Genomic DNA, 15,236 nt, shown 5'->3' with positions numbered 1-15,236 from the left:
TGTCTCTAACTAAAATATAAAAAAGTGCTGAAGATGTGGCTCTGTTGTTAAGCACCCCTTGGTTAAATCCCCAGTACCAAAAACAAACGAAAAAAGACTGGAACATAGACCCAGCTCTTGTTTGTCATGTTGTTCTCTAAGACATCTGAGACTGGTGTTCCCTGTACATACCAGCAACTAATGCCTACTTATTGACCTAAATGCCTATCATATATATCATCCCAGGATTCCCTTGGAGGGTGTTGAGGCGCCCATACCAAGTATCTTTCTGTTCTTTTTTCTTTCTTTCTTTTTTAATGGTCCTGGGGATTGAACCCAGGGGTACTCCACCCCTGAGCTATATCCTGAGCACTTTTAATTTTTGTTTTATTTAGAGACAGGGTCTCACTGAGTTGCCCAGGCTGTCCTGGAATTTGTGATCCTACCTGGCTCAGCCTCCCAAGTCGCTGGGATCACAGGTATGCACTGCTGCACACATCTTTCCATGGCCCAAATCATGACCCAATTCCTGGGGAAACAAAAAACTCTCCCTATTTTATAAATTCCCTGGGAAGCTTAGGTTGCAGTAGGGTCCCTAGAATGGAAGAGCAAACACTAAGCATCCACAAACTCAGTGAAGTGACATTTCCTTGTGACAGTGTATAAATCTAGGGGCAGTCATCAACCCTCTTGGACATGGTAGAGAATAGAAAAGAGTGACTCTAACAGAATCCACCTGCTATGGCATCGATGACACATAAAATGGAGAATGGCCGGCAAACTCCTGTACTATGTTTATAAGATTCATGCATTCTTGTAGGTTGATTAATTTATAATCCTCTCTTGGTTCAAAGTGGGACTGAAAACAGACCATTTTTTCCACACACGGACCTTTAAATTAAAAAATGAGCAGCAGACTTTGATGATGGCTTCAGTGAATTAAACTGGCACTAACCCTTTTGGAACACGAGATAAAACTCAAATTTGGTCATTATTGTTTACTATATTTAAATGATAGCTATAATGTCACGGAAGAAAGAAGTAAACAGCTTCCACCTGGGACATCAAATAAGGTTGCTCTGAGACAATGTCAACCCAACATTCTGGCACAACTGTCAATAAACACTCAGAAACTTTTCTTGGTCTTGCTAATTCCCTCTGAAGCTCCAGAAGCAGTTATAGCTGACGGCAGTGGAAAACGCACGCCCGGGTCTTGACCTCTGTGCTGTCTGCACAACGATTTATTTCTTGACCTTTATCCTGCTCTAAAATTGTTTTCCAAGTCCAGCTCCCCGTTGGACTCTGACTGCTTCATTCTCTGTGCAATCAGACATTGAAAATGTGCTAGCAATAGTGCATTCAAGAGTATAAGAGTATAACCCTTATTAAAGATAGCACATTTATTAAATACCTCCTATTACTCTAAAGACTCCATGCAAAGTTACCAACAATAGCATAGAGGAGTCTCCAGTTGGCTTTATGTGCTCTGCAGCTTTGCCTGTAGACGTGCAGACTGCTGCTGCCTAACCAGCGACACCCATCAGTGTCTTTTCATTTGAGTTCCATACCCTGGAAGGAAGAACAGGTTCTGAGTCCTTGAAGCTTAATCAGTTTGAAGCCTGTTTTTCCTCACTTAATACCTGCCTAAACTGCACTTCTCTATATACTTAGTCAACACTCTTGCCAAATCCAAAAGTTTTTTTAAAAAGAAGGAACCTGACCTAGATGATTAACATCAGCATACAATAGTTAGAGAAGCAGGTGGGGGAGGAAACAGGGTAATTATATCAGTTTAGTTATGATGAAGATGATAAAGAGGAAAATAACAAAAATAGCACATTTATTAAATACCTCCTACATGCTGCAAATCATGTTATTTCTGGACTATTTTATTCCATTGACAGAACTGCATTGCTTTGACTACTATAGTTTTATGATATGCTTTGAAATTACTCAATGTGAGATTTCAAACTTTTTTCTTTTCCAGGATTGCTTTGGCTATTTGGGTCCCTTGACATTCAGATTCATTTTAGGACAGATTTTGTATTTCTGCAAAAAAAAAAAAATGCTATTAGAATTTTGATAGGGATTGTGTTTTAGAAACTGCTTTCTGCACATTAAAAATATTATGTTGTTCATTTCTTTGACACCTGCTATGGCTGGAGATGGTGTGTTCCTCAAGGGTTCATATGTTGGTAGTGTGGCCCCCTGTGGGGTGATGCCAATTTGGAGGTAGTAGAAACTTTTAGATGTAGAACCTAAAGGGAGGTGATTGGGTCATTGAGGGGAGATGGCCCTTAGAAAGAATTAATGCAGTTTTCATGGGACCCTGGTTAGTTCTCATGAGAAAATTATTATAAAGGAGCAAACCTGATCTCTTCCTGCTCCCTGGCTTCCCTCATCACAATGTGATTGCTCTAACAGGCACTCCTACCACTGTGATGCCATGCACCAGGAGGCCCACATCAAAGGCAGCACAAAGGGAGCCACCTAAAACTTTTAGTCTCTACAGCTGTGAGCTACATACACCTCTTTTCTTTATATGTTTTTCAGCCTCAGGTAATTTGTTACAGCAGTGGAAACCTAATATACTATCCTTTAGAGTTGGTACTAATGTTTTTATTTCCAAAATACACCTAAGAAAAATGAAGCACATAAATGTTAAACAGCTTGCCCATGTCCAGTGAGAGAACCAGGATTTGCACACAGGCAGTCAGATTCTAAATACCATCTACTTAATCATGATCCCATATAACCTCCCCACTGATGTTTTTGGAAATCTAAAAAGGTTTTGTTTCTACTGTAGAAGGGTGAATGAAACACATTCAACTAGTTGTTGATCAATATCCATTCCCTCTCTCTAATAGTTAGGTTGGCCACAGAGCCACCCAGCTGGTGACCAAATGGCCCAGCATACCCTACAGTTAAGTGTGGCTGTGTGAATAAGTTCTGTCCAACAAGGTGTGAGTGGAAGTGATTTATACACTTCCATGATATGAACCTATAAAGAAACACTGAGCACACCTGCGGCACTTCCTTCTCTTCCTCCTGACTGGGTTGTAAGTCCAACATAGTGATGGCTGTAACCATGCAGCCCTAATGTCTGGACCACCAAGACTATAATGGGCACGACAGATAGACTCTTGATTGAACCATGTGTCCTTGGATCTTTTTGTTACAGCAGTGAGACCGAAGTCTTAATTCATATAATTAGCTTTGGGGGAAAGTTCATTTGGATTTTTTGCACTATAAGCTCAGCATAATGAGATTCTTAACACTTATCCAAGAATAGACTATTGCTAATGTGTATAACATTCAATGCTTGTTGGTAGTTGTTAACTTTCTTGGTGATTTTTAAATGATACTTCCAAATCTAGCACCTTTTAATGAAGTTGTTGGTGCTGAGTTGTGGAAGTTGGGGCCTGTGTTTTGAGTCTTTCCTGATAGTAATAATGAACACTCATCTTCTACTTTTTTTTTACCTTTTCCTATGATATCTGTTTTTGTTTGTACCTGACTGAAGTTGAGCCTAACTAACTGGGTCATCTCAACAGTGCAATCACCATCAGCCTAGAAACACCAGATGCCACAGCTTGGACAAACCAATACTATCTGGCTTGATTGACAGGCATCACAAAGAATGCCATGCAGGACTTATTCACACAGGTGTTACCACCAACCCTTCCAGTGACGCACACACGGTAGGAGTTGAACACTTGGTGTCTGAAATTCATTGCCTGGGTGTAAATTTCATGTGGTATCCATCCAAGCCATCCTTAGGAAAGGAGTACTTGGAGCAGTTCTTGTGAATATAGACTTTTTAGAATTTATTTTTTTTTATTAAGGAAATCTTCAAACATCTTCATAAGTAGAGAGATTATTATGATGAGTGTTCATATCCATGAATATTTTTATATAGATGAAATCAAGTTAAAAAGAACATCAAGGGCAGCTTTGAAGAGGAAAAGAATTTTTAGAAGAACAAAGCAGGGTATGATAAAAGGGAGGGGATCATGCGCAGACAAAGGTTCTTCATAAGATGGGCCCAGGATGACCTCTTACCTTGCCCTGAAACATTCCTGATACCACCTGCAGGATTTAAGAATTATTCATAGGAAAAATCGTTAATATTTGTTGACTCTTTCCTGTGCCGAACACTGTTTTACAAGCTTACAAAGTAGCCATTATTATTATCCTATTCTATACATTAGAAGATTGAGGCTTTGAGAAGTTCAAGTTAACTTTCTGGAAGTCCTATAGCAGGTGAAAAATAAGTGTACGAGCCAAGATTTGAACCCAGAATCTTTAGACGCAAGAGCCTGTGAACGTTAACAACATGTGTTTATTAAGTCTACTCAGTGGACTTTTAAGTTCAGAATCATTTGGGGCACCAGCTAAAAAGGCATATTTCTTATTATCACCTTTGACCGTTTCTGAATACCATGGTGTGAAGTCTAGGAACATTTGTTTGGAATAAAAATTTTAAGTCCATCAAAGTTTGAGAATCATTGCTCCATAAAACATTGTAGAGATGTAGTCTCCATCAGTTCTTTGAATTTTTTATTCCACATCTTTATCTGTAAAATGTTTTACAACATGTTTTCTCAGTGCTTTCTCATTCTCTCTCCAATTATAGTTGGCCCTCTTGATATGGTTGGAAAGTATTCAGAAAAAAATTGTGTCTGTTTTGAATATATACAGACTTTTCTTGTCACTATGCCCCCAAACAATACAGTGTAACAACATTTACATTGTACTATGTATTAAAAGCAATCTGGAGATGGTTTGAAATGTCTGAGAGGATTATGTAGGTTATATGCAAACTCTACACCATTTAATTTCAAGGGTCCATGAATTTTGGTATCCTGGAAGGGTTCTGGGACAAGTCCATCATGGTTACTAATGGATGACTATATATCTCTTCTTTATAAATTACTCTTTGCAATTTCATAGACAAAATTATTTTAATGTACTCTGTGTGTATGGATACGCACAAATAAACACTTAAAATATTCCCTGGGTATATGCATTCCATCTCACTTTTGAGAACACTGGTCTATATGGTAAGTAATATTTGAATTTTTAATTTATCATGTAATAAATATCAGGAGTAAAAATGAGATTGGCCAGTCAGATATAAATTAAAAGTCAGGAAATTTCACTGAAAAATCCAGATTTCCAACTTTTTTATTATGAAATTTTTTGTAGTTATAGATGGACAGAATGCTTTTATTTATTTATTTATTTAGGTTTCAGGGATTGAACTCAGGGGCATTTGACCAATGGGACAGATCCCCAGCCCCTTTTTGTATTTTATTTAGAGACAGGGTCTCACTGAGTTGCTTAGCTCCTTGCAGTTGAAGCTGCCTCAGGCTCCAGAGGCGCTGGGGTTACAGGCATGTATCACCGTACCTGGCTTATTTGTTTATTTTTATGTGGTGCTAAGGATTGAACCCAGTGTCTCACATGTGCTAGGCAAGAGCCCTGCCACTGAACCAAGCCCCAGCCCTCCAACTTCTTTTGAAAAATAAATTTGGCTATGTGGTCTGAGATTTTGGTGAATTAACAGAAGCTGTTTAGAGAAGACAGGCTGAAGATGAGTAGTGAGCCCTTGGAAAGAGGCACACAGGCATTCATTTTGGGACACTGCAGTTCCGACCTTGTCCACGTTCTTCTCTTGTATTAATTACCCAGATGGTGGGCACTTCGGGCTTTGCTGTCAGATCTACTGCCCAGATGTGAGGATTTCTAATTCTAGCTTAATGTGAAGATAGTCTTCGTGGTGGTATGTTGTATACTGTCAGATCAAGTTTTACCCTCTTAACTTTTAAAATTAATCATCTTAGTTTGACCTACACCAGTTTACCATTTTTGTTGGCTCCAAAATCAAGGAATTTTCTAGAGGTCAACCTTATAAATCCATGATTATTATGTGCATCATGGTGATGGCTGGTTTTAATAACTTAACCCAGGTTATTCCATTGCTCGGGGATAATAACAGGCTAGTTAAAGAAGGAATTTCACTAATCATTGCATTTAAAAGATGGAAAAGAAGAATGTGCCAAGATGAACGCTATCCTATAAATTAATGAGCCAAATTTTCTCCAGAGCTTAAATCACTGGCTGATCATAAGGTAGGGACTTGGGGAAGAAAGAAAACGATTTTATTAGTGCTTCAGAACTTCAATAGTAAAAGGAGACACTAAGTTTTACCCTGAAGTCTGTGTTTATCCACTGTAACTGGACTATTATTGTAAAGGCATCCTCTGGCCTGCCACTTAAAGAACTCAAATGCAACTGCAGTATCTCCTAAAACAAGAAACTGATGATGGTTAAAATTTCTCACTCAAAAATTTGCTAGAGATTAAAAAAAAAAAACACAACAAAGATAAATTTTAAAAAAACAGCAAAGATCAAATTATCTTGATAAGGTTTAATTCCACAAGTATATATCTAGTAAAATTGGATTTGATAGAAATAATAGTCATAAAGGAATTCATTTTATGGATAAATTAAAATTAATTTAATGTATACAGCTTGATATATTCAATTATTCCTGTGTATTTATAAAAAGAAGAATTAAAAGTTTGAACATGATATTAACAAAAATATAAAAAGTATCTGAAATGAATTTATCAGACAGGTTAGGAAACTAATCAGAGTATTAATTTGGCTTAATAGAACTCATTTTAGAAAATGTATTAATAATCTGGGCACGGTGGCATATGCCTGTAATCCCAGCAATTTGGGAGGCTGAGGTATGAGGATTGCAAGGTCAAAGCCAGCCTCAGCAACTTAGTGAGACTCTGTGTGAAACTCAGGCATATGTATGGTGACAGCCTGGTTGAATGCTCTCAAATTCTATAGCCTACCATTTATCATAGCCAAGCCTGGGTACTACCCACTTCTCTGGATTATTTTGTTCACACTACTTTCCCTTCTTAGCTAGTCTTCCCATGGCCTGATTCCTACTCTTTCTTTAAGAGTCAGATCCAGCAAAGTATTCAATGCTTCTTATGTGGCCTCCATCCCCTGGAAACCCAGAACTTGCCCTTCTTCATATATTCCTCTTGCTAAAGTCACTAATGATCTCTTTGTTGTTAAATCCAACCAAAACTCTAATTGCCATCCCTTCCCATTAGTTCACCTGTCAAGTATTTCTTCCTAAGTATCCAATATCCCTTGCATCTCCTTTTAGTCAAGGACAATGTCCACAAATGAATGCAGCTGTGGGCCTTGATAGCTATGCCCAGGCAAGCAGGGCAAACGTGTGCCTTAATCCTGAAGAAGGGAGCTGGGCAGTGTCCACCATAATGCCTCAAATCAGCAGGTCCAAAATGAAACTCATGTGGTCCTGACCATTCTATTTCTGAATTGATTCCTATTACTGCCCTTGTTGAAGTTCTCATCCCCTCCTGACCAGTTTAGTGTGCCAACCTCCTAGGTTGGCTTGGCCTGTTCTAGTTCTTCCTTCAGAGTCACCAGTGAGCTAGCTTTTTTTTTTTAATTGGATAGGATGTTCTACTACTGAGCTACATCCTCAACCCTTTTTATTTTCTAAGACAGAGTCTAGCTGAAACTTGTGATACTTCTGCCTCAGCCTCCTGAGTAACTAGGATTATGGGCGTGTACCACCATGCCCAGTTCTATTTAATTCAAAAACAACTTTTTTTTTTTTTTAAGCAGACCTTAGATTGAAGCTCTGAAGCTGTAAATCCAAATACACCTTTACTCTGAATGTTTTTTTTAGTTTTGATAAAATATACATAAGATTTACCATTTTGGACCATTTTAAAACGTGTAATTCGGTAGTATTAAATTCACATTGTTGTACACCTGTCACCCCTATCTAGAACTTTTTCATTACCCCAACAAAATCTCTGTAATCATTAAGCAGTAGCTACCATATCTTCTTCCTTGCCTCCTGGTAACATCTATTTCTGTTTTCCAAAGAATTATTTTTTATGCAGAATACCCAGACACCATGTGTTACACAACATAGCTTCAAAGTCCTTGTCACCTCTGCTGTGGTAACCAGTCGGCCCTCGAGCCTCTCTAGTCCTTCTTTATAGTCTCTTCACTGTCTTGCTTTCATCCCACTCTCTCCTCACCTACCACTCTACACCAGCTTCCAGCTTGTGGCCTCTAGACCCCCACACAGAGAAGTGCGGCCTGGCTTCCATGACTTTTTCTCCTGGGGAGCAGCCATCTGGGATTCCATCTCTTTATTCTTACAGAGGGGAGAGTGAAACATTTGCTTGTGGCATCTGAGACGACGATCAGCTGACATCCTGACCTTCTCCCCTCTTTTCTCATGGGGTTGCCGAACCTCCCTGGCCCTACATTAGTATAGGACTACACAGGGGACTGGGTCATTACAAGGAGATACTTTAGGTGAGGAATGAAAGATAAGGAGACATTAACATAAAGAATAGGGACAAACATTCAAAAGCATTGAGGCAGGGAAAGTAAGGTTTCCTGCTTATGAGACAGAAAGGTTACCTGAAAAAGAGTGGGATTTCACAGGGGATAAGATTGGAGACATTTGGTGCATGTCTTCAGTTTAGAGTTGATTTTGTGTTCACCAGGAAGCTTTTATTTCATGTACTAGAAACCCTACTTAAAGGTTTCAAACAATAAAAGGGATTTATTGGCCTGAGGAGCACTGCTTTCAGAGGGGGTGGGATTCTGGCTCCTTTCTCTGAAATTCTCTCTGAAAGTCCCTGGGCCAGTTTCTCTCAATGCTGCAAGAAGGCTTTGGCAGCAACCAGGGTACATGGTTTCCTTCTCACAAGAATAGGGAAATTGTAGCTTCTTTAGGTCATTTAAAGATAACCCAGCTTCCCTCTGATTGATCAACTTGGATTGGCCACAGTGATCAGGGGCTTCCTACACTTTTTGGCTTAGATTTAGTTACTATTCATTGCTAACCCACTCTGCAGTAAGGGTGGGTTATAACTCCCCTCTTCCTTGTAGCTGGTGTTGGGGTCATTCTCCAACGGTATGATTGTGACATAATGAGGATGCAGTGGTTCCATAAAGAATTTGAAAATTATAAGGAAAGAAAGTGAGAGTGGATGTAGGGTAAGCAATCAATAAAGTCATCACACATGGGAAGGAATCATTAAAAAACACTCTAGCTGTTCTGAGGACAGACTAGATGGGCCCAGGTTAAGAGAGGCCAGTTAGGAAACTTTCACAGTAGTTTAGGTAGGTGATGGTGAGAGAAACTGAGATGTATTTTGTTAGAATTGACAAGATTTGGAGATAGATTTGATGACAAAGGAGGCAGTTTTGGCCAGATTGTGAGGAGCCTAAAATACTAAGCTTCAGATTTTATCTTTGTAGGCAATGATGGAGGTGGTGGGGTGGGTTGGTTTTTTGTGATAGTAGGAGATCATTTTTTGTCTTTCACTTTCTTCTTATCCTTTGAGTTTACAATTTTTTTTACTATTTATCACAGCACATTATTTTGTTCTTCTAATGATTTTTGAATGAAGAAAACACCAAAATCATAGTAGTTTTATTTATTTCTCGCCCTGTGTCCAAGGTAATTGAGAATGTTCTCGAATATTTTTTCTTTTATAATCTAATTTTATAATCCAAAAAGGACAATGCTTTCCTTGAGTCTTAGAATGTTGAAATTGTTAATTTTGCAGAATGTTTTCAGTATGAATTAACAGTCTTGCAATGCCATTCAATCATGCAAATTGCCATCACCAGGAATTGAACATGTTTTAGCTTTTCAAAATATCAATTATAGGAATAAGATTCCAACTGAAGCTTCTGCTTAATCTTCTATCTATCTTCTAAAGCTTATGAAAAAGTTGAATGAAGTTTCCAGGAGACTGGATGGCTATTTTTGCAGAATAAGCAAAAGATAGCTGCAATCTGATGTCTTTGGTGGAAGTAGGCTGTGTTAATGCTGTATATAAATTCAGCAAAGCACTTACATTAAAAAATAATTCTTGTTCAGATTTCAAGTTCTACTTCATCTTATTAAAGAGAATTGCTTTGTGTCCATTTATTAAAAAAAGTTCAAGACTTGGCTTTGTCTCATTTTAAATTCCCATATATTATTTTTTGGATATTTCTGTTGTGCTTACTTTCAGGCAAGTTCTCATCTCTCCAATTCTGTTTTCTCATCTTCTCTTTACTCTTGATGAGGAGAAAAACTGCTGCCTAGATACTTCTCAACATTGTGTTTGAATGTCAAGTGGGGTGATACATAAAAAAGACTTGAGGACAACTAAGCTCTTATTTTGCTGTTATGCAATGTCTATAGTTGAAGCAGTTGTTTTCAGCACCCAGCCCACATCTTTTTTCCATTAGTCTCCTGAGTCTTTGTAAAAGGGCCTTTTTTGGACTCCAGAGAGTGTTGGAGTAATGTGTAAGGCAGGCTGGAAATTCCAAGGAATACTCCCAGGATCAGCCCTCAAACCATAACCCATCAAGTTGGGGGATATATATTTCTGCTTTTTTTTTTTTGGTTGTTGTTTTTTTTTTTTTGCTCCTTTGCGGTGGTGGTGGTGAGGAGGGCAATATAAAAAGTGGTCTATGCCATCTCCCAGAGGTCCTCACTGAAGTTGAGCCCCAGTTCTTCATTAATACAGTTTTGTGTTCCATCCATTTCATTTTTCATCGTTTGAACTGGTTTCTCCTGGCTTTACCTCTTAAATAAATAATTTGCATTCAAATTCTTGTCTTAAGGTTGGTGGAATTAACTCAACCTAAGCCTAGTTCTGATGGTCTTCAAAATGTCTTTGTCCATTTGGCTCACAAATGATATCCTAGCCATCAATTTTCTGGCTTTTTTGCCCAACCTTAGTGTTACAGTTACATAGAACTATGTCTATTTTGCCTTCTCACTGGATTATTGGTGAATCTCTAAGAAGTGGTTTCCTAATATCCTGGCCATATCCACCATCCCAGATAGGCTATGAAACTTCTAGAAGGGTCACTTGATAAATGGCCAAAGAGAGGGATATGACATATTACCTTTATTGCTAATTAACATTATATTGGGCTGGGTGCAGTGGCATGCACCTATAATCCTAGCAGCTCCAGAGGCTAAGTCAGGAGGATTGCAAGTTCAAAGCCTGCTTCACCAAAAGCAAGGCTCTAAGCAACTCAGCAAGACTGTTTCTAAATGAAATATAAAATAAGGACTGGGGATGTGTGGCTCAGTTGTTAAGCACCCCTGGGTTCAGTCCCTGGTACGAAAAAGGAAAAGAAAAAGATAATATTGAAAAAAATGGCTTACAGAAGTGGGAGAGTGAACTTTCTGACATTAAACCCTTAAATTAAGGACACCTTTGAATAGTTAGTTATGTTGGACAACTTGAGGCTTTCAACTGCATGGACAGATCCTGCCTGCCATTTTAAGGTCTGAAGACTGGAGGAATATAACAGACTGTATTCTTTCTGTAGATAAGCAGGCTTCCAAGAGAACAAGGAGGACCAAGGGGCTGAGGCACAGATGCCAAGTTCCTGTTTTGCTAATTTGCAGTTAGAAAATTCATCCATGTCCCTTGTAGTAGTGACAGAGGGCACAGAGAAACCAAAAAATGTTATGTAATGGGTTTTTTTTAGGGAAAAGGAGGTTCATTCTTTCCAACGCTCCTCATTTCTGCTTCTTGGGCTTCACCATTAAGCTCAAGGCCAAGCAAGAGTGTGATCATCTCCTTTACAGGAGTCAACAATCCTTCAGGGAAGTGCTGTCCCCATTTTCATGAGTGCATCCCTTACCCACTCCTACCTCAGTGGCAACTATGCTGTGAATATTCTTGAGACTGCAGTGAAGAGTGAAGTTGTTGCCCTCAGAAGGCCAAACTGGTAACTGAGGTAATTCCAAGTCCAGTCAGAATGACTGAGTTTGTCACAACAAAATTGATCCCTTTTCTTCTTTGAGTCACCTATGCTACTTGTAGAATCTGATGGCTCCTTTCCCTTTTTTTTAAGTTAAAAAAACTTGAAGCTAATTTTCTCTTCTTTCTGCCCCAGACATGTGCTATTTAACATTTTGTTCTATATTTTGTCTAAGGGAAACTTCATTATGAAAGATTAAGTCCCTGGGTTCTGGTTTGAACAAAAGCAACCATTGTTTAATAATATCATGGCCACCCTCTCCTTTCTGAGTTAAGACTATCCTAACTGGCATGGATTTTCTGATTGGACCTAATAGCTTATCCAGGCCTGGCTCTCCTGTGTTTTGCCTTCCTTGCCATCTTCATTTGGAGTCTCAGCTGTACAAATTTCTCAGGCATGTTTCCTCTGGTACCGCAAAGGCTGTGTCTCCATCTATGATTCAAGTGACATTTGGACACCCATTAAGTAATACCTTGAGTAGCTACTTTCTTTTGACTGATTTTTCTTCTTAGACTGTCGAGACCTTCAGGGAATACTTGATATCACTGTCCCAGGCTTGAAGGAGCAGTTCTTACCAAGAAGTCTCTATGTAGCTCTAAAAGCACTTGGCCAAGAAGTGCCCATATTCTTGTTCCTTCTTTTAGAGGCAGTACAGTTTCCTGAGATTTTGCTTCTTTTCCTATTGGATTTCACTGGGTCCAAGCTACCATTTCTTTTTAAGTTTTCAGTTTATGAATCCTTGTAATCAATTTGCACAATCACCACAGAGACTGGCTTTTTGCCAGCACTAACATCTGCCTTTGCAGTCCCCTTGACTTTCTTCATTATGTTCTTGTGTTCCTTTTACTGTTTTCTTGAAATCTTTTTCTTTTCATACAGACCATGTCTTGCCAGTCTATGTCTGGGTTCATTTTTCTTTGCATAATCCAAGGAATCATTAACTTATCTTGTCACCTCCAAAATGGACTCTGAATCCAAACACAAAGATGACATCTGATGTGGTCTTGTACATTTTGGCTAATATTTTTATCAAATTTCTTTCTTAGGTACTGTTGCTTTCACAGGGTAAAGAACATCATCAACCATTTGTTTCCTCTGAAGTAGTCGTTGGGTATGAACTTGCTGGTCTGGAAAGTTACTGTGTCATTCATGGTGGCAGTTTGTCCTCAGAAAGCCAGGGAGGCAAAGAGAAAAATCTACCTGACTTGTTCTCTAAACTATCAACTTTTTCTTCAAAAAACCTCTTTCTCAAAGCTTGTTATTCTTGGTTTACTTTGTTAAATTCTTCCATTGCTCCTGTTCTAAGACTGAAGAACAGTGTAGAAGACATTCCATACATTCCTTGACATTTGAGATCTGACTCCTAGAAACAGTGGTCTAGGAACAGGATTGCTTATTATTATTTTTTTTAATAGACAGCATGCGTTTATTTTATTTGTTTATTTTTATGTGGTGCTAAANCTCCCATTGTACTAAGAATTCCCACCTACCCTCTCCATGCTAAGGTCTTACCATGTTTACTTTATCACTCTCTATATCTCTAGCCCAGTTTTTTTTAAAAAAATTTTTTTCTATTAGTTGCCTATGGACCTTTACTTTATTTATTTATATGTGGTGCTGAGGATCGAACCCAGTGCCTCCCATATGCTAGGCAAGCGCTCTACCACTGAGCCACAACTCCCAGCCCTCTAGCCCAGTTTTTTGAGAGTAAATTGCAAATAGTTGTTCCTTCACATCTAAACACTTTAGTGTGCATTTTTGAAAAATGAGGATATTCTAATATATAACTACAGTGCAATAATGAAATAATAGAATAGTAATACATTTACTATAGACCTTATTTAAAATTTGCCAACTGACTCACTGATGTCTTCTATAGCAAAAGGAAAACACTCATTTATGTCCAGCATCCAATCCATCTGTTGAACTATGATTTAATAACCAGAAAGTTTGTCAGTCTTTGTTTTTTATGACCTTGACATCTTTGAAGAGTAAAGGTCAATTATTTGTAGACTGTCTTTCAACTTGGGTTTGAGTGATGTTTCTTCATTACATCCAGGTTATACATTTTTGGCAGAAATCCACAAAAGTGATATTTTGTTCTGATTAGTGCATTTTACTAAGAGGCATGCAATATTTATCCCCTGATTGATAATACTGCAAAAGGACATTTTTGAGATAACTGGGTAAGACTGAAAATAGATAATACTAAGAAGTTATCATTAATTTTGTTAGGTATTATACTGGTATTGTGGTTATATTTTGTGGCAGTTTTTAAACAGTGTCATAAATCAATTAGTAACATATACATTGGATGGAAAAATAAAATTGATTATATTAATGTCCATTTTAGGGGACTTTTGACAACTCTAGACAGAAGGCAATAATGACAATATAATCAGTTTTTGCTCATTTTTTTTTTTTTTTAAACCTGGAATTGAACCCAGGGACACTCAACCACTGAGCTACATCCCCAGCCTTTTTTACTTTTTGAGAGAGGGACTTGCTAAGTTGCTGAGGCTGGCTTGAACTTGCAATCCTTCTGCCTCAGCCTCCCAAGTTGCTGGGTTTACAGGCATGTACCACTGTGCCCAGCTTGATTATTACAAAATGGTGTCCAATTTGTACATTATACAGATCTCTGATCTTTTTTCTTCTGTAGCTCTTCTTTTTGTCATTACATTTATGGTTTACAAATATAGCCGAGAAACCACACTGTCAAATTAGTGACTTATTGGATGAAGGAAGCCTGTGGGGAGGAGGCTGAAACAACTCGTTAAAATCAGGCTTATGAAAAATTTAAACATTTCTTTCTGGATTATTTATTATAGATAATTATTACTTTAATGAAATGGGATGATTTAAGATGATAGGTCACACAATATAACTTTATAGCCAAAATATAAAAAGTCCTCATTTTATTTTTCAACTTAATTTTTTGAAAACAGCATTCACTACAAAAAATCATTTCATCAAGAATTAATATTTTGCTGGTGTTCAAATTTAAACTATTCTATAAGTTTCACAGAAGAAAAACATGAAACTGTTTCTGTAGCAGTTTCTTCTAGTTTTTCAAGCACTCTTGAAGCAGCAACTGGTTCAAAATGCTACTTTGTTTCAAAGCATCTAGTTTAGATGTATCTTCACTGATAATGGGAACATTTTCATTTTGTTCCTGAGCTGTCAGGTCACTTTCACTGTCAGACAGTGTACACAAGAGAGTGTCATTTTCATAGGTTGGAAAATAATACCTGTAAAACAACCACATATATATTGAATAACCTAACTAATAAACTGCCTAGAAAATTTCTAAGTTGTTGAACATACACATACATTATTATAATTTTGCTAGATTCTCTTACTAACAATGTCATAAAATTTTGCAAAGG

General features: G+C 38.0%; 1 protein-coding gene and 1 pseudogene across 2 annotated transcripts in view; both read right to left on the bottom strand.

The window, feature by feature from the left end:
• Positions 1 to 1,988: 1,988 nt before the first annotated feature.
• Positions 1,989 to 15,236, bottom strand: part of Znf277 (zinc finger protein 277) — a 139,442-nt gene continuing 126,194 nt past the window's right edge. The window contains exon 12 of one of the 2 annotated variants that reach the window (XM_048799624.1): positions 1,989 to 2,028. In XM_048799624.1, coding sequence (XP_048655581.1) covers positions 2,004 to 2,028 — 25 coding nt within the window. In that variant the 3' untranslated portion in view covers positions 1,989 to 2,003. Of the gene's footprint in view, positions 2,029 to 14,748; positions 15,099 to 15,236 lie in introns of those variants that run through there. The other variant, XM_015498106.2, reaches the window with a different exon arrangement.
• LOC125615518 lies at positions 6,488 to 13,305 on the bottom strand (annotated as a pseudogene).

Source organism: Marmota marmota, unplaced genomic scaffold, assembly GCF_001458135.2.
Source record: "Marmota marmota marmota unplaced genomic scaffold, marMar, whole genome shotgun sequence".
Taxonomy (NCBI): Eukaryota; Metazoa; Chordata; class Mammalia; order Rodentia; family Sciuridae; genus Marmota; species Marmota marmota.
This window is presented reverse-complemented; position numbering and strand designations above follow the sequence as displayed.